The 20,301-nt window shown below is 41.2% G+C and overlaps 1 protein-coding gene across 7 annotated transcripts in view; it reads right to left on the bottom strand.

Annotated features, from left to right (window-relative positions):
- AMOTL1 (angiomotin like 1) overlaps positions 1-20,301 on the bottom strand; it is a 135,512-nt gene that overhangs the window by 44,225 nt on the left and 70,986 nt on the right. For all 7 annotated transcript variants that reach the window (XM_054437360.2, XM_054437362.2, XM_054437364.2 and 4 more), the window contains 3 exons: positions 10,552-10,843; positions 2,153-2,297; positions 807-896 (listed from right to left, as the gene is read on the bottom strand). In XM_054437360.2, coding sequence (XP_054293335.2) covers positions 807-896; positions 2,153-2,297; positions 10,552-10,843 — 527 coding nt within the window. The remainder of the gene's footprint in view (positions 1-806; positions 897-2,152; positions 2,298-10,551; positions 10,844-20,301) is intronic.

The following is a 20,301-nucleotide window of genomic DNA, read 5'->3' as shown; positions in this document are numbered from 1 at the left end:
TATCATAAGACAGATGGCTAGTGCCTGAATACATTACTTTTTGTTGTTCTGAATTGTCTTAACTTTGTGAGCACTTACTCATAATCTTATTGAGAATTATGATATAGATATGAATTCAATTTTCAAAACAGCTTAAAAAAAACAGTTGGATTTTGAAATTTCTGGCTATGAATCTGCAGAAATTCAAACCTTGACCAATGGTTTCTCAAAATCCATTTGATTCTATCATTTGCCTCTGCTAAAATTAATAAAATATTCTCCCAATAAATCAAGGCTTACAAAGCAACTGTTCATTATTCCTGGCTGAAATGGTCTCAGTGGCTTCTGGACATGAGTGTCACGCATGGAGATATATAATGCGATCACTTAGATGGCTTGCACACTGGCAAGGGGCAGCCAGTCTAGAACTCCACAACCTACACGAGGACAAAACCTCCCTAGAGAGAACCAAACCCCACCACTAGGCCGCCTTCCATTTCCTGGAGAAAAAGTGTTGTAACTTATCTGAAGTAGTGAGTGCCAGGACATGCTGTGATGTTGCTATTGCTTGAAGGGTATTATAGAGAGAGAGAGAGAAACTGTAGGTCAGAGGGACAGAATAAACATTACTAAAGCAACACATAGTGACCTCAGCTTTGTCTCAGGCAGACCTAGGAGGGCCTCATCTGAGGTCAATAGGTTGTATGCTAAATTAATAAACAAAAAGCAAACAGCACAAAACCCACTTGAAACTAATATGATTCTTCCCTCAGGACCCCGTTTTTAAACAAACAAACTTTGAGATAAATAAATAAGTGGAGACTCACTCTGGGAAGCATAATGCCCCTCTGCAGCTTTGTCTTCATGCCCTTCGTATTCCCTGCTGGATAGCTGCCTGTTGGCAGTCTCTAGTCGATCTATGAACAAAGAGGAAATGATTACAAAGAAATGTGTATGGACTGAAGTCATCATCTAACCAAGAAATGAAATAGATGCCAAGAGCTGGGGAGGAAGAGATGCTCAGGCAGGAGCCCAAAACTGAACAACTTGGGGACAGGCAGTAACTATGTCCCAAAATATCAAAAGAAAAGGCTTCAGATGCCACACTGTGTCTTTATGCGATCTAATGCCAAATGATATGCACGAGCAGCAGGCAGCTAGGGAGAGGTGCTGAGAAAAACCACCTCACTGCCTCCAAGGCCAGCAAACCTGATTTGAAGTGTTCACAAAGACAGTCTCCTTGGCCTCAAACCCAGCCCTAGTCTAATCTTGATCATCAGCTGTATATTTTAGCCAGTGACAACTCTCTGTATCTCAGAATCAAAGAAAATAATAACGAATACCAAAAAAAGTCAAAATGACCTAATGTATGAAGACTGTACACAGCAAGTTCTATGTTTGCTCAAACCACTTGGTAAATCTTTAATTATTCAATAAATAATCCAACTCAACAAGTATTCACTGGATGCAGATGACACCCAACCCAAAAGAGTTTGTAGCAACAGAAAAGGTGGGATCTAGCTACTGGGTACTACCAGGACATTGAGTGTTTTGACATATGAAGCAACTGAAAATGGCTGGGCTGAAGGTGAAGTAACATTTATAGGTTAACTCATTGTGCATATTGGAGATTGCCAAAATCCAGCAGCAGGTGGCTCCTATCTTTCAGTGAGTTTATTGTCTACTTATTTCACAACTGTGGGGATTTTTTCCCCTCAGGGGGAAAATATGCCTAGCTCTGTCTTCCATTGTCCACCTAGCAATAGTTAAGTGCTGCTTTTCAAAGCGTGCTACCAAATGACAGCCCCATGTGGAAAGGGTTGTGCATCTAACATTGATCTTTTCAAACATTTGGATTCTCATAGCCATGAATCGTGGTTGAGTACTTTCAAAGCAAGAAGGAGCCACAAACAGAATCCCTTCCTTTGACAGACTCATGCATACAGCCTGCCACTTCCAAAGCTTGATGCTGCAATATAAAACCCACAAGGCAGAAAAGAACAATTTTGCTTTTTGAGCACCTCCTCCCTTCCCCAGATCGTTGAAATACACAAGATTATCCAACACAGGTAGACTAGCACCTGTGGCAAAGCACTCTGGCCTTGAAGTCATGCTTTTAGCTACACTAAAACTCAACAGGTAGTTTAGGTAGAGAGAACATGAATAAACATGCCTCGGAGGTCTCTGTTGAAATCATGAAGTCTTCTAATCTCGCCTTCCAATTTGTTTCTCATGGCCTTGTCCAGTGACTCTCGCTTGGTGGTAGACTTGACCAGACTTTCATAGGCTTCCGAAATTCTCTGAAGTTCTTTTTCAAACTAAAAGAAAGAACTGGCATTAAAGTGGTACCTTTGACATTCATGCTGGTGTCTTGGTAAAACGGATTCTTAGACATTGCCAGTGTGAAGGCTGTATCTTCAGCACAGTCTTTCTGCATCTCAAGTTTCATGTGTACCAAATTGTATAATCAATTTCACTCCCCCACCTGCTCTCTAAAGACTACATTAGGATCTTGTAAATTATAGGCTCACAAGTCTGGCCGAACTGTCTGATGTCACCTTGTGAACGTCCCTCTGTACCAATATTAGAAAGGGGTAAATCTAAACATAACTTAAAACTCTTATACTTTTAATGGCAATTTATAGCTATTATGATTATTCCCAGTTAACATCAGGAAAATATTAAAGTACAAAAAAAGAAAGGACTATAATTAGAACTCAAGTTTCCAGACTCCAAGTACAGTGCACTTTCCAGAGACACTCCTATCTGTCCCCAAAGGAACATAAAATCCACTGGAGGAAAGGCTTCATTACCTAGTATTTTTATTCCTTTGTCTATAAAATTATCTGTATGGTGCAGTGGCTCATGTCTGTAATCCCAGCACTTTGGGAGGCTGAGGTGGGTGGATCACCTGAGGTCAGGAGTTTGAGCAGTCTGGCCAACATGGTGAAACCCTGCCTCTACTAAAAATACAAATATTAGCCGGGCATGGTGGTGGGTACCTGTAACCCCAGCTACTTGGGAGGCTGAGGTGGGAGGATCGCTTGAGCCTGAGAGGCAAAGGTTGCAGTGAGCAAGATCACGTCACTGCACTCCAGCCGGGGGCAACAGAATGAGATTCCGTCTCACCAAAAAAAAAAAAAAAGGATTAATGGACATGTGCCTAATCATAAACAAATGTATCACAGACAATCTCTTTATATTCAGGAATTGATAGCCAAGAAATTAAAACCATTTAAAAAATATTTCACTAAATCAAAAACTAACTGGGGAAGCCTTTAATCTATGGCACATATAAATTGATAACAAGTAGCTCTATTCTAACAGGAGTTTGATATAATAGTGTGATTTTGATGTAGATATCAATAAATCCCATTGTATTGTTATGTAACATAAATGCAAGAGAAAGAGTAAAGACCAGGTGAGGGTGCCTGCAAACATCGATGGATGCTTGATGAGATGCTGCTAAGGTCAGAATCAAAGGCAAAGCTGATGGGGTTGAAAGCACTAGTGCCCTTCACTGGGTCCCAGATCACAGCCATGTTTTCAGTCCTTCCATAGGACAGTAATGGTACCAGGAGCCAGGGACCCTCTTTTCTGAGCCCCAACTGCCCAGATCAGAAAGTCCTGCCAAGACTCCTATAAATAATACATATCTGAACAGATATTCATTGTTTGCTTACATGTCAGGTGTTTTTCCAGATGCCAAGGATACAGAAATAAGGACAGCAATTCCTGGCCTTTAGGAGCTAGGAGTCTTAAGTTGGCCTGTAAATATTACAAAGAAATGGTAGTCCAGGAATGACGGCAAGGTAGAAGTGGCAGGAGGTAGGGCCAAAAGGAAGGACTTTAAATCATGGGCAGGGGAGGCTTAGTGGGGGTGAGAGATACTGGGGAAGAAAGATTATAACTCTGATCTCATCCAAGTTTTTATAGAGACAAAACTAACAGATGGGGTTGGAGGGTGGGGGTTTATGGGAAAGGAGGTAGAAGAGATATCCAGGTAAAAAGCTAATGTAAATAGCTCAATGACAGATGACAAGGGCCTGAAATATGACACTAAAAGGGCAAATTCCAAAGACACTAATGAGTGGAATCAACAGGTTTTGGTGACTGGGTGCAGACAGTAAGGAAGAAAGCAAGCAAATAAAACATAAACATTCACAGCTTAGAAGATGAGGTAAGGAGACTTAACCAAGATAAATGATTATAAGAGAAACAAGCTCACTAAAGAAAGAAAACCAGTCTGGGTTTGGAGACACCATGTTTGAGGAACCTGCTGCACATATTGGCAAAGATTTCCAGTTAGCAGGTGAACATACAAGTCTAAAAGCCAGGAGAGTGGCTGGGGTGTCCTCAATGTACAGATGACAGATGACATCAGAAAGCAGAGACCACTCAGGGAGGTAAACAGAAGATTAGAAGGCCAAAAAAGCATTCATGCCAAAGGAGGGGCAGGGCACCAGGGAAAAACCGAAGACAGTGGAGCCATAGGAGCCTAGAAGCCAAAAACTCAAAGGAATGAGAGATACTGTGGTCAGCACCCTGAGAGGTTACAGAGGAACCAGGATATGGCTGAGAAGAGGCTGATGAACAGGCTGGAGAGCACGGGGGCTTCTGCTTAGCGGCAGCCAACTGGAGCCGAGCTGAGATAACCAAGGTTCCTTTCGGTACCACCTTATGTTCCCAAAGGCCTCCTTATACCAGAGTTGGTTCTTCCGTGGTCCCCTCATTTCAACAAGGCCTTTCTGATTCGTCCACAGATATCATGAACCACTGGTAATGCAGCAGCACAGAGGACAGTATGTCCTAAATCCTGTTCATAGCCTTACCATGAATCATGATCCTGTCTTTAAATTTTATTTACAAAAGAGATGGCTCCCAGACACACTAACACTTCTTTGCTGATTTTATCTATAAAAGGTGGCCTTTGTTTTCAGACAGCTGGGCATGTCACAGGAACAGTCCCCATCAAGACCAAAGGGCATCATCAAGTCACCAGGGAAGCTGAGAGTACCACACACTTTGAGGCATCCACCATGAGAGTGGTGTTCAGGCTTCCAGTCCAGGACAACTAGCAAGGCTTCCTTAGCTACACCCACAGGGACCCTTCCCTTGGTCTGATTTTATAGTATTTTTTATCTGTTGTATTTCCTTCATTGGAATTCTAATCTGCATTTGCACTGTGTGGCTCTGATTCGACTACTAACTCCTTGAGGGTAGAATAGCTCTTACTGTCCTAGAACTATGCCTTGCCCATGACAAAATACTGACTGGTTAATTAATCTTTAAATGTATAACTTCTAAAGACAGACTTGGACACTGAATCATGCATTCTTTCCTTTTACTCAAAGAACTTCCCTCTGCGTACTGTCAAAGGAAACTTCAGTATCCCTACCACGATATAGTTTACTATCTCAAATCCTAAAACAATCAAGACCTGACATAAGGTTATGTGCTTAGAAGGGACCTAGAAAAAAAAACAAGGGTCTTAGTTCAGAACAAGGTAATTCCTATGAGAACTGATAGCTGTGGTGGTAGAGAAAGACTAATCCCCTTCAGTGCATGCTATGGATATGGTTTGTCCCCACCAAAACTCATGTTGAAATTTGATTCCCAGTGTGGTGACATTGGGAGATGGGGCCTAGTGGGAAGTGTTTGGGTCATGGGGCCGGGTCCCTTGTGAATGGCTTGGTGCCTTTCTTGCAGTAGTGAGACTAGACTGGATTTTGCAGGAATAGATTAGTTCCCATGATAGCAGGTTGTTATGAAGAAGGACGTGCTCTTCACGTTTTGCCTCTTTATACATGTCTGCTTCCCCTTTGACCTTCTGCCATGTTGTGACACAGCATAAAAGCCCTCGCTGGAAGCCAAGAAGCTACCAGCATCATGCTTCTCAAACTTCCCAGCCTGCAGAATCATGAGCTAAATAAATCACTTCTCTTTATAAATTACCCAGTCTCAGATATTCGGTTATAACAACACAAAAGGGAATAAAAAAGTATGATTACAGAGGACAGAGTTATAAGTAAATGTGGGAAGTTAAACAGATGCAGGGTTTTTTTGTTTTTGTTTTTGTTTTTTTGACAGTCTCACTCCATCACCTAGGCTGGAGTATAGTGACACAATCTCGACTCACTGCAAACTCCACCTCCTGGGTTCAAGTGATTCTCATGCCTCAGCCTCCAGGGCAGCTGGAATTACAGGGGTGCATCACCATGGCTCGGTAATTTTTGTATTTTTTTTTTTTTTTTAGTAGAGATGGGGTTTCACCATGTTAGCCAGGCTGGTCTCGAACTCCTGATCTCAAGTGATCCACCTGCCTTGGACTCCCAAAGTGCTGGGATTACAGGCGTGAGCCACCACACCCGGCCAAGATGTAGATTTTGACTTAACATAAAGAAAAATTTCCTAACTACATTTTCCAGAAGTGTAGTATACCCATTAGTGAGCTTCTCTTCTCTGGAAGCATTCAAGTAAAAGATGAATACCTCCTTTCAGAGAATGACGCAAGGATTACTAAGGAATGGGAAGTTGAAGTAGACTCATTTTAAGAATTTTAAAACTAAAGCTTTTTATTTCTGACTGTACACTCCTTCAGAGTAAAACCACACCTTCTTCTTTCTATTACTCCATGTTCAGAACATCTTAAGCACCCTCTGATATTTGTTAAAGATACAGGGAGAGTTAGACAGGCTGGTTTGATACAAAAACTATCTAGACCAGCTCAGACTCTGAGTACAGTGCAGGAGGGGAATCCCAGTTTACCTTCCCAGCTCTCATTCTCCTTTTCGGCCTAGGTGTCAGGGAGCTCTTAGGCCAGGCCGTAAGAATCCCTGCAATCACAGAAATACACTCAATGTCCCAGAGACAGAACTACAAGCAGAGTAGAAAGCCCTGCATGACTTCCACTGGCACTGTTGTAATAAGCAAATGGACAGAGAAGGCCCTGAGAAAATCTCAGCCATTCCAAGCTCCAGATACTGGTTTTTACCCCTGAGCACCTTCACGTGCAACACTCAGGGATGCACAGGACCAAAGAAAGGCCTGCTATGCAAGCCACAGACTGCCCAATCAAAGCCACCTTTGTTTCACTCACAAAAGAGGGTCTTCACTAAAGCAAGCCTGGGGTAACTGTTAATGCTTGGCCCTCTCCCATCAAGTGCCCGTCTATTCCCTGATGGCTTTCAGGGCCAACCCACTCAACAGCCCACAGTCTGGCCCTGGTAGAAACTCCATCGTTAATTAAGTTTCAGGGAAACTGGGAGGAAAAAGATGCAAAAAATATAACCAAAAGGAAAGACTGAAAACAACATCTCTTTCTGGGGTCCTCGACCATCATTCCAACATTAACAGTGATAATCACTACCTTGAGCCTCTTTGGAAACAGGGTCTTCATATCTAGGCTGGGATTTGATAGTCTCTGAATTTAATCGTTCTCTTCTGCTGTGTTCCTGGCACAGTATGCATAGGCTAAATTCTGCAATTAAAAATTCATCTATTTTTAGTTTTGCCCTTACAATGCATCTCTGCAAGGGCCAAAACGTTCCCAATGCTGTGAGGAACTCAGATGGGATGAAACTGTGGGCATAGCCGGGTCATATCCTACAACATTGTACAGCAAAACAGGGGTCACATCCATGCCAGGAGAACTGGCAGCTATTATCCCTGAGAAGCAAAGTTGTCACCTCATCTGACCACCCTCTCCCCAGACCTAAGGCTCAGGCAGCTATACTGAGTGGCAAGGTTGGGGATGAGGGAAGATCTGGGACTAGGGTGATCTTAGGAACGCAAGACACAAAATATTATGTCACGAAGTTCATGCAACTCTTGTGTCTCTTGGTCCTAGCTGTTGAGAACAGTTATCCAACTTGTGATGAGTATGCAAGTATCCATCAAAATCTGAGGTTTTGAATCAATAATCCTGGTTTTATATATGACAGATTAATGTAGTACAGTAAGTCCTCACGTAACATCACTGACAGGTTCTTGGAAACTGCAACTTTAAGTAAAATGACACATAGCAGGCCCCCAAATAACATCATTTCTTTCAACATCATTTCATTGTGATGTTGATGAGGAAAAAATTGGCTTTGCTTAAAATTGTAGCTTCCAAGAACCTACTGATGATATTAAGTGAGGACTTACTCTACTTGTAGAACAATTTATAACATTCAAGGGACTGAAAAAGTTTTGGGTTCAAGAAGGGACACAGCTTTTGATTTGTCTCCTCTTCCAGAAGTCATCAAAATCCTTTAGGCCACAACTTTTAAGAACCATCCTCTGTGCAGGAATACTGAGACACTGGGAGATTAAGCCACTTTAGTTTTCAAAATGGAAATGTGCATCAAAATCAAGAAAGAGATGTATGTCATAGGTCAATAAAAAGTTCATGTTTAATCCTAGCACTTTGGGAGGCCGAGGTGGGCAGATCACAAGGTCAGGAAATCAAGACCACCCTGGCCAACATGGTGAAACCCCGTCTCTACTAAAATACAAAAAAAAAAATTAGCCAGGTGTGGTGGTGCGCAACTGTAGTCTCAGCTACTCGGGAGGCTGAGGCAGGAGAATCGCTTGAACCCGGGAAGCGGAGATTGCAGTGAGCCGAGATTGCACCACTGCACTCCAGCCTGGCAACAGAGTGAGACTCCATCTTAAAAAAAAAAAAAAGTACATGTTAATAAAAAGGCAATGAAAAATAACAAGACCTCCAATTTCTGCACCATTTGTGTAACTCTTCAGAAACAGCCATGGGAAAAACCCCAGCACCAAACTCTGCCTTCAAGTGGGTCTGTATAGCTTCTGGACATGTCTGCCTTGAAGCTTCATTAGGAGAGAAGAAAGAGGTCCTTGTTTCCCAAGAAGTGCTGAGTCTGCACTTCCCAATTTTCAGACCATACCAAAAAGAAGCTGTCCAAAAATGTCAGAGGCAAGCTTGGGCCTGTGCAGCGTCTTATAGGCTGAGGGCTGTGAGACAACACGCCTATTTCCCAACTTCTAAGGGTGCAAGAGCGGGTGGGAGTGAGGCCACAATCTTCAGGCGGCCCCTGTCTGTTTCTGGCTTTCATTTTTCCCCTCCAATAAAGACAGCCAGAGCTCCTTCAGCCAAGTCTGGTCTTGACTCCAGGGAGTTCCAGACCTTTTCAGTGGAAGCTCTGCACAAACGTGCTGGGACAAATTGTCTGTAAACACATGCACCATCAAATCCACTGCTCCCTGACAACCCTCAGGAAGCAAGTAGAGCCTACTACTCTAAAACCCTTGACCAGCAAAATGACCAGCTTGACCTGTGAAATCAGCACTAACTCATGAACACTAACACTAAATGGGCCAGCCGGAGCATTAATTGTCACATAGAGCCAAAGTGACAATGTTCTTGTAGTCAGGTGGGGTTTATACTCCTATACTTTAACTTTACAGAAGCCCTTTATTGCCAAGGGAAGAGCCCACACTTACTCTTAGAGGATCACTGCTACTACACATGCCACCTCACCCCTAGAAAGGAAACTCAAGTGCTCTATGGCTGTCCTGCCCTAAAACATCCTATTACCTTTGCCCAACCCCCTTGCATCCTACCTGCAGCACATCAGATGCTGACCTGAGGGGCATAATGAAATCACTGCCCAGCAACAGCTCGTTCTTGCTGGACGTTCCCCTATTTACTTTGGCTCTCAGCATAAATCTGTAAGAATAATGGCTGCCATACATTTAAATATTCCAACAGTAACTACACAGGCTGGAATTACTCAGCATCTCCCCACCTGATAAGTCACAAACATGCAGAAAGCACACAATAACTCGTACTCTTGACCCTCTCATGTTGAGGCAAGGCTGCTTTTTGCAGAGACCGACTAATGAAATGAACATGACAACACAAGGTTCCTGTCTGAGATTCCTAAATTTAAAGGAAAATTTGGTATCTCTCACTTCATTTCTCTGTGGTTTTATTTATTTTTTATTTTTGAGACAGGGTCTCACTCTGTCACCCAGGCTGGAGTGCAGTGGAGCGATCTTGACTCACTACAACCTACGCTTCCCAAGCTCACGTGATCCTCCTGAGTAGCTGGGACTACAAGGCATGGGCCACCATGACTGGCTAATTTTTGTAGAGACAGGGTCTTGGCATGTTGCCCAGGCTGGTCTCAAACTCCCGGGCGCAAGGGATCCACCTGCCTCAGCCTCACAAAGTGCTGGGATTATAGGCATGGACCACCACGCATGGCCTCCTCCATGTTATTTACTCTCTGTGTTCCCTCTTCTACATTTGTCCAGGTGGGGTAATCCTACTTAGCCTCTTGAGCCTCTGGTCAAGAGCCACCTCTGCTGTTCCTACAGTAGATCCTTCACACTCTTACTGAAGGTGTTAGCATATGCAACTCTCTCCCCTTTTTGGAATGTAAGCTCCTCCAAGGCAGAAACTGGGTCATATTTATTTTCATCTCCCTAAAGCCTTGCACAGGGCCTAGTATAAAAAGGGGTCTAGTGCAATGTTGGCAAGTCAGTCAGTGCATCAACTCCCCATGACCAGGTAAAGAATTTGTCTCCCTCCCATTCCCCAGGGAAGTCACGCACCTTGTGGAGCTTGTCGGCATTGTCATAGTAACCCTGAAGTTCCTGGTGAAGCACCCGGTTCTCCTCTGTTAATATCTCCACCATTTGCTGGGCTCGCTCCACAATCGCAAAGGCATCTGGACCAAGCTGCTGGCTGGGGGAGGCGGCGGGCGGGGGCTGTGGAGCACCCAGGGCCATCGGGAGTGGAAGCGGCAGAGAGACAGAGTGCAGTGGCCCGCTGGCGGAAGAGGTCTGGGAGGACATGGGGCTGTGCTGCTGCATGGTTGACGGGAACGGAAGTTGGCATGGGCGGCTGCAAGGCAATGGAAGGCAGCAGTTAGAGCCCGGGGAAATGGTGGGAGCAGGAAGGAAGCCCCAACAATACTGGCACTGTTGATGGCTTCCACGGTCAGAGGCCATCAATGCACTTCCCAGTGGGAGGTATTCACTGTGCTCCCATCTCAATTGGCACCATTCCGGCTATTGGGGAAACAGTGAACAAGACAGACCAGGTCCCTGCTCTCAGACGTTTACATGCTAGGGAGAGAGACAGGCAAGCCACCCAACAATAAAGCCAAGTATCAAAACGTAACAAGTACTCTCCAAAGAATAAGATGGAGTGATGTGACAGGGAATGACCCCATGTGACAGGGAATGACCCCATGGCTACTTCCTACTGAGAGAGCAGAGAAGGAGTCTCTGAGAGGGGTGGTTTGAGCTGAAGTCACACTGACAGACAAGAACCAGTGGTTTGGACAGAGTGGGTGAAGAAGTGGGGGAAAGGAGTATTCCAGGTAGGAGGTGTCAGCTAGCACAGTGGTCCCCAACCCACTGGGCCATGGACCAGTACACATCTGTGGCCTATTACGGACTGGGCCACACAGCAGTAGGTAGGTGAGCAAAGTTTCATCTATATTTACAGCCACTCCCCATGGTTCACATTACTGCCTGAGCTCTACCTTCTGTCAGATCAGCAGTGGCATTAGATTCTCATAGGAGCGTGAACCCTATTGTGAATTGTGCACGCAGGGGATCTAGGTTGTTTGTTCCTTATGATAATCTAATGCCTGATAACCTGTCACCGTTTCCCATCAACCCCGGATGGGACGATCTAGTTGCAAGAAAACAAGCTCAGGGCTCCTACTGATTCTACATTATGGTGAGTTGCACAATTATTTCATTATATATTACAATGTAATAATAATAAGACACAAAGCGCACAATAAATGTGATGCGTTAGAATCATCCTAAAACTACTCCAACCCCACAATTGTCTGCGGAAAAATTGTCTTGCACAAAACGGATCCCTGGTGCCAAGAAGGTTGGAGATGCTAAGCTAGTGCACAGGGCCTGAGGCAGGAATTAGCACTGGCACAAGCAAGTAGTATGAAGTACTGCCAGCAAGTAGCAGTGCAAGATAAGACTAGAGTGATGGGCAGGTGCCACGGCCAGACTTTACCTTGGAGTGTACAGAGGCCAGGGGAGGAGCTGCCTCTCCTGTGGTGTGCACAGAATGCCATGCATGGTGGCAGGAACACTCGTGTGGAGTCCAGTGAGGCCCAGGTGTGGTCTAGGTGAGAACTGAGGAGAGCTCAGAGTAGTGGCAGAAGAGAAACACTCAGAGATTGGGATTCGTTTTGTATATATCATGGATGGGGAGAAGGGAAGTCGGGAAAATTAAAAGTTACTCCTAGATTTTGGGCTCTACACAACTTGATAGGGGCATCATTTAATGAAGTGGGAAGTCTTGGGGAAAAACTGATTTGTTTTGCTGAGGTGAGGGAGGTCTAGAGCTCAAGAGTCTAATTTTAGCCATGTCAAAAAGAACACATAAGGGTGTCCCTTCATGGCTCAAATACCTAGTATTAGCTCCTATCTTTGAGATCATGAATTTCCATCCCCATCCCCATTCCTAACAAGTCCATCCTAACTATTCAGTTAACCTGTTTCCTAAGAATCACTGTATTTTCTTTCAACCTAAGCCAAGGGCTCCTAACAACATTTAGAAATATAAAGGGTATGAACCAAAAAGTATCTGAGACAAATCTCAATCAATTTAGAAAGTTTATTTTGCAAGGTTAAGAATGTGCCCATGACACAGCCTCAGGAGGTCATGACCACATCTGCCCAAGGTGGTCTGGGTACAGCTTGGTTTCATACACGTTAGGGAGACATGACAGACATGAGACGTCAATCAGTATGTAAGATGAACATTGGTTTGGTCTGGAAAGGCTGGACAACTCCAAGCGGGGGAAGGGGCTTCTAGGTCATAGGTAGATAAAGAGACAATTGGTTGCATTATTTTGAGTCTCTGATTAGCTTTTCACTGAATACACAATTTACATGTGAGAGGAGGGTAAAAGAATAGTCACTTACACCTTAGTCTGGCTTAGTAAAACAATAGGGCAGAGGAACTAATCACATATGCATTTGTCTCAGGTGAGCAGAGGGATGACTTTGCGTTGTGTCTGTCCTATGTCCACAAGGAATTTCCTTGTGGGCAAATTGTGAGGCAGGTATGTGGCTTTTTTTAATCTTTGTAGCTATCTTATTTAAGAATAAAATGTGAGGCAGGTTTGCCTGATGCAGTTCCCAGCTTGACTTTTCCCTTTGGCTTACTGATTTCAGGGTTCTGAGATTTATTTTGCTTTCACATCTTTCCGAAAAAGCATTTTATAAGAAAATGAATGAGCCTCTGGTCTCAGGTTTTGTCTGATCTCTCATGGCTAGGACAGTTTACTCCTAGAAAGGTAGGTGTCAGGTTATTAGGAAAGATCATTTTTAGTAGGTTGTGAAATCTCATATCCTATGAAGAGAAAATAGGAGGAGGATGAGAAAAAAACAAACAAACAAAAAAGATGAAGAACAATCCTGGAAAATTGATATAGGCCATATTATCTGAAGTCCATACATCAATAGACAGGTATGAAAGTGGTTTATATATGTAAATAAGTTGCTGTTATTTTCTTCTGTAGCTTAAGTTGTCTAGCTTCAGTTTGCAGGGCTTTAAGAAAGCACAGCTTCATTTTTAGGGATTTTAAATCAAGAAAAAAATGGAGGGAAAATAGGACAGGAAAGAAAGAAAAAATCAATTAAAAAACATTACTTTGGAGACGTGTAGCCAGGAAAAACTTTAGAATTCAGTCCAAACTATAGAAAATAATAAACATTGAAAAACATTAGACAAGACTAGAATCTAATAACAGGTGTAGTCTAGTTTATTTTGAAACATAATTTTTCTCTCTCTAGTCCCCATTTTCACTAAAGACAAATCACAAGACAAATTTATGTGTAAAATAACTGTTGGTCTTACTATACTTGGCCTGAGTATTTGCATAAAGTCAGCAAAAAAAAATTATTTGCCATATAGGCTCTTTTCTTTTTAATTGGGTTTACTGGAACTTTATTCCACAAGGAAACTCAGATTAGACTTCAATGCTTGGAGCTCAGCCTGTGCCTGCAAATACCTGTACTAATTGGGTGAATTCCTCACCTCAAGGGCCCAAGAAAACTTATGGCTCCTGGGCCTGTCAGAAAGTGACATTCTTTACTTACTGCAGGTCAGGAACCTATACAGGGACTGTGTAGACATGGTATAAGGCCAGCTTTCTCAAAGGGTTTTATTTGGCTCTACAAGTCAACCTTGATTCCTTAAAGCAATCTGGTTCTATCTAAAAGTATGCCATTCCAATGAAAGCCTTGGTAAAATAACCAGTGTCTCCAATTGTGTCCTATTACAAAGAAAAAGATTCTTATTGAACTTATGCAAATAACTATACTGCAATAAATTAAATATACTTGCAAATAGTTTTCAAATTCTGGAGAAATCAGGTAGAGAGATATATGCTTTAGATTTTGCTCACAGGGTTGTAGCTGCCCCAATTATTAAAAGCTGTAAATAGCTCAAAGGAAAAGGGTTTTCTAGATGCAGAAACAAAAGAATTAGCAACATTTCAAACAAAGTCATAAAAAAGATTATTTCAGTCTTTCATTAGTCTATGTAATTAACTCATGTTCTGCTCGACGTTTATGAACACATTAGCTTTCTATGGGAGTCTTGCAAGTTTTTCCTCTATTCTAGTGTCACAGTCTCCAAAGTTATCAGAAACCTGCATTCAAGAACAACTGTCAGAGTCCTATAGCTGATTATAAAAAACACCTTTTGAAAAGAATAAAAGTGAAACAACTAGATGACAAAAGTCATAGTTAAAGACACAAATGACAAGGAAATTGGGTTACTTCTATGGCATACAATTTTATATCAGACTCACCATTACTACTGATGATAACATTTACTAAGACATATTAGGCTCACAGGAATCTCATACAATTCTGGAACACATACTAACAACACATTTATATAAATATAATCCAAAGAAGGTTAAACCCCATTTCATATTTGACACTACGTCCTGTATGATTTTATTACATCAAATAAGCTGAATATGTCTCTTTTGGACTTCAAGGGACCGAATATCAAAAGATTAATGAGGACTGAAGTTAAAATTTGATTTCGGAAAGTATGTCAAATATAAAAAGTTTAAAACACTTCATATCACAAAATAGGATCACAAGTTGTTATAAAATAAGTCAATCATTTAGCCAAAATGACAACTCAACGATTTCCAAAAATAAAAGCAAAAACCTTTATTCTTTGAGAGCAATTTAACTTCCCAAACAACAAGCCCTAATAAAGACAGCATGAGGCCAAAATGTGTCTTTTAAAATTCTGTAAGTAAATTTATTAAATTTTAATTATCTTGACCATAAGATATAATTTCTATAAACCTTTTTATAACCTTTATAACCTCTTATTAAGGAATGAGTTAATGCTCCAAAAAAATTGTGTTCATCTGACACAGAGGCTCATATGCTGGTCTTGCATCAGTGTTTGGTATTAATGGTTAATTTATAGAGAAACTGAACTAATTTTATCTCTCAACATTGGCCCTTACAATCTCATGCCCACCTCTTCCACAATAGTCTCTGGGTCTTGAGGAGTTTAATTTCTGGCCCTGTATCTCACAAACACAGTTTATTTTGGTTGGCATCTTCTACTGGATCTGAAGATGAAGTTTTAACTGCTGTCAGGGTTTAAGACTGAAGAGGACTTGGTGTCCTGTTTAGACCCAGAAGTCAAAGCTCTATAACTTAATGACACAAGGACTTTAAAAGCAAAATACAGAAAGTTACATGGATGTGATAACTTCAATTAAAAAAAATTTTAATCTCAGTTTTTTCTAAGCAAATCAAAACTTAGTAACAATGGCAAAGGAATTATTTCAATAAAATATAAAATGTGTTTGTTAGGCCAGTTACCATAAGGCAAAAGAAAAGATCTTCTGCAGTGCCACTGCTATTCCCTGTGGGGTATCCATTTATTATCAATAACCTGAAAGTCAAACTAATAAAAAGTGTACTTCAATTAGACATAGGAAGAGTGTTTCTTAGGTAACAAGTAAAAATTTTTAGATTCATAGAACCATCTAAAACCAAGAGCACAGAATGTTATGCTGGAGAAGACATTTCCTTTAGGCCTTTAGGGTAAAACATTTTTAGCGTAAGGCCACAACAAACAAACAGCACCTGAGGAATAAAACTTACGGGAGCAAAAAGTGACTTGAAGGAGACATTTACTATTTCAGGGCTTTTAAAAGGGGAGAGGAAGCTGAAACAGCAAGATACAATAAAAGTTAAACTTTGGGTTAAAAAAATTAAAATGTCTTGTAATTTTGTTAAGGGTAAATCAATACCTTTAAAAAAGTTTCATTGTACTACCCAATTCTTTAGTGCATAAGTGTTTTTTTTTAAATATCAAAACACAATCTCTAGAAAGACCATTATAAATAATTTCTCTTTCATTACAGACAACTTGGTCACATAAAGTTTTTCTTCCCCCATAAAACTTTATTTTTACAAACCTTATTATGACTTACACAGACCATTCATGGCATACGTGGACTTTCTGGTTTGTCCTGAATATCCCTCTTTCTTAACAAGTCATTTTATTCTAGGACAAAAATTTACCATACAAGATTCTTTCTCATATAAAATTATTTTCCTTTTTAACCTTTCTTGCCAAAAATATCTTTTTATATTTATAACTTTCTTTACAATGCTTTTATATACTGGTTACCATTACCTTGTTTTATAAATAACTTTTAAACAAACTTTGAATTAGACAAATATTATTTTCCTTTAAATAAGAACACATTTCTTTTTTAGAAAAACATTTTTCTATAATTTATTTAAAAATTGGAAATGACCCAGACATTCAATGAATACGTATTATGTAACTTTAGATTTTAAATTATATGATAAGTTTATTTATAGGCATTTATTCCACTACATTTATCTAATTAATTGTTTTTTCAACCAGATTACTTATTAAAACTGTGATAGTTATCATTAAAAATGTTAACCATTTTATAACCTGTGGAGTTCAGGTTTTCCTAAGAACCTTAACATTAGATAAATGTTTTTGTTTGTTTGTTTTTGCCAATAACTCAGGATTTAGCTGTTTTCATTAACTGAACAATATTGAATTCCGTATTTATCAAAGTTTACATAAAAAAGATAGTTTTCCTTTGTGCTACATTCATAACTTTATAGCCCTCATGCCAAATTTTTACATCTAGCAGAGATAAATATTAAGCTACTTTACCAATGAATCTAAACAATTATGTATGTTGACAATTCTGAAGCCATTTCTAATTACATTTCATGAATACTTTTAAAACTAGCTTATTTATTAAAAATTTACTTAAGTCACATAAACTTGAAAAAGGATTTGGCTCAAAGTACTTTTTTCTGATGGCTGGATTGTAAAAAGTGTTCAATAAATGTTTGCCGTAATAGAAAAAATTTACCAGGCTTCTCATGAATGCCCAGTGCTAGGCTCTGTATTAGGGGGTATGGGATACAATGATAATAATTATAATCATGGTGAGAATATCTAACATTTATGCAGTGCTTACTATGTATCAGACTCTGACAACTGTATAAGTGGCATTACAGTCCCATGAAATGGAGATACAGAATGTCTAGTAAGCTTCCTCTCTGATTTCACAATCTAATAGGGAAACAGGCTCACAAATAGACAATTAGAGCATGGAGTTCTAGTCACAAGTAGTTTATCAATAAGTGTGGGCTCCCATCCTCTCTTTTCCCCTTTTCTTTGTGTCCCCATTACTAGCATGTGTTTATCGTAATAGGGGCCCATCAATAACATTATCTTTGCAAGCCGAGGATAGGCTGTTTCATAGCACTAGTATGATTTTCTGTGAAATTGTCCTGTTCCCTCCGACACTCCTTCTCCCTCATTTACACTAAGCTCAGATCTGCTTGTACAGACCTTTGAGCTCACTCACCCGAGCTGGCTGAGCAGTGGAGCCAAGGAATAGAAGTTTCTCTCCTGCCTGCACATCGTCCATCGTAATGTGGTATTTATTAGCATGAATGTGTAACTGAGTTATTTGTGAGGCCAGTGCTCTCTGTTTGATAGAAAACTTCCCATTTTGAAAAAGCCCATTCTTTTCTGTCCCTTAAGCTTGGCAAACCTGCCTTTTCTGCACTGTCATTCAGGCAACTAGTCACCATCACTGATGACGTATGCTGGCATCAAGAAAGCACTATCACCTGATTTCAGCCTCTCTCCTTGGTTTTCCTTGTAATTGCTACATGACATAAAAAGATGATGGAGAAGATAAGCTCCCGTTGACCATAAGTGACTTCCAAATCCCAGAGTTAAATAAATGTTAAAAGATAGAAGCCCCACCCGAAGCTACCTGAGTAGGAGTGGAGGGAGTTGTAGACTCATCTGTGCCCCTCAGCCTGTAGGAGACAGCTGCGTTTCCTCTTCACATTAAGTGAAGTGTGAAGGGGAATACTCAGGAGGTGGGAATGGGTTTCTGCCCTTTCATTCAAAAGCAGTGGTATAATTCGTGGCATTTTGGCTCTTAACAAGAGAACCTCTTTTCCCTGAAAAATGTATTATTGTAGGATTTAGCCAGCCTGCAGGAAGCACTGACTCAGTGACAGATGTGTAGTGTTTTGGGTCCATTCCTGATCAAAGCTCCTGTGACCTGGGGTGAAAGCAGGGCATTGTGAATTTCACTCTTGTGGTGGAGTTGGACTTCCTTGTACACACGGGACAACATGTATATTCACACCCACTTCAGCGTGGAAGGGGCACAAATTCACCAAGATGCAGAAATGCTTTGTGTCTAAAGAGATGGCAGGTTATGCAGTGGGTGTGTAGCGAGAGAGGGGAGGGATGGTTTAGGTTTGCCCACTGATAACATTCCTTTCTGAAAACTGCGGATGGTTGCAAGGTGAAGTCACTTACGGAATAAAGAATTGCATTGAGCTCTCCAGTTCTTTACCTTGCCTGGGGAACGTTGATCCCAGTTACTTCAACATGAAATGGGAGGGCTGCTAAATTGAAGGCCTAAGGAAATCCAGCTGGGAAATACATCCTGCGCCCAGATGGAGTGTCTTGAGTTTAGTTACCAAGCAAGGCCTGAGGCTAATTATTCTGTTAGGATCTGTTGGACTTATTCTGAGTCCATCTCTATGAAGGTCTGCGTATCCATGTAGGGAGGGCTGAAGTGATCCTTGTCAAATTGTCTTCTAGAGTTTGACATTCAGCTGTTAGGAGTTGGCATTCAGAGGAAACCTGGCTACGAGAAATATTTACAAAATGAGAGCTACAGAGGCTGACAGGCTCACAAACATTTCAGCAAATATACTTAAAAGGAAAATATAAGGCTAGGTGACCTCCTGGGGAGACTGGGGGTAGCTCTGAGAGCTTTTGCTATGGATGGCTACAAGTTATGGAAGGTTGCACATGTCACTGTTACTGATTAGAAGCAGCTGGCTCTTCAGAGGACTGACTCAGCCCTTTGATACAGAATGTGGATGATTTGGGATTTCATGCTAATGCTTAGTATCTAACCTGCAGTTCCCAGATTGCGACCCAGTGGTTGAGATCAACAGAAAAATGAGTTTCCCAAGTCTTTGCAGAAGATACACAGCTGTGGTTGGAGAACTACACATCAAGACTTTGTTTGCTTTTGTGAATGGCAAACAAATCTTGGGACCCCAAAATCACTAAGCCAAAGGGAAAAGTCGAACTGGAAACTATATCAGGCAAACCTGCCTCCTATTTTATTCTTAAATAAGATAGCTACAAAGATAAAATAAAACAAAACAAAAAACTATATACTTTCCTCACAATTTGCCCACAAGGAAATTCCTTATGGACAAAGGACAGACACAACTCAAAATCATCCCTCTGCTTACCTGAGAAATGCATGTGATTGCTTCCTCTGCCCTACTGCTTCACTAAGCAAGACTAAGGCATAAGTGACTATTCTTTTACCCTCCTCTCACATGTAAATTGTGTATTTAGTTGAAAGCTAATCAGATACTCTAAATAATGCAACAGATTGTCTCTTATCTACCTATAACGTGGAAGCCCCCTCCTCCACTTCAAGTTGTCCTGCCCTTCTGGACCAAACCAATATACATCTTACATTCATTGGCTATGTCATGGGCGCATTCTTAAGCTTGACAAAATAAACTTCCTGAGATCTGTCTCAGATACTTTTGGGTTCACAAATTGGAAACCTGAAGGGATTCTGAGTGGTGGTTCCCCTATCCTTTGACAAATCTCCTATGGGTGCTTGGTAGCAGCTTAAGATATCTTTATGGCTCGGATCAATAGGACAATTTGCTGAGGCCTGGCAACTTCCCCTCCGGAGAATCCCT

Source organism: Pongo pygmaeus, chromosome 9 (assembly GCF_028885625.2).
Source record: "Pongo pygmaeus isolate AG05252 chromosome 9, NHGRI_mPonPyg2-v2.0_pri, whole genome shotgun sequence".
Lineage (NCBI taxonomy): Eukaryota > Metazoa > Chordata > Mammalia > Primates > Hominidae > Pongo > Pongo pygmaeus.
Note: the sequence above shows the minus strand (reverse complement) of the source record. Positions and strands in the feature narration are given on the sequence as shown.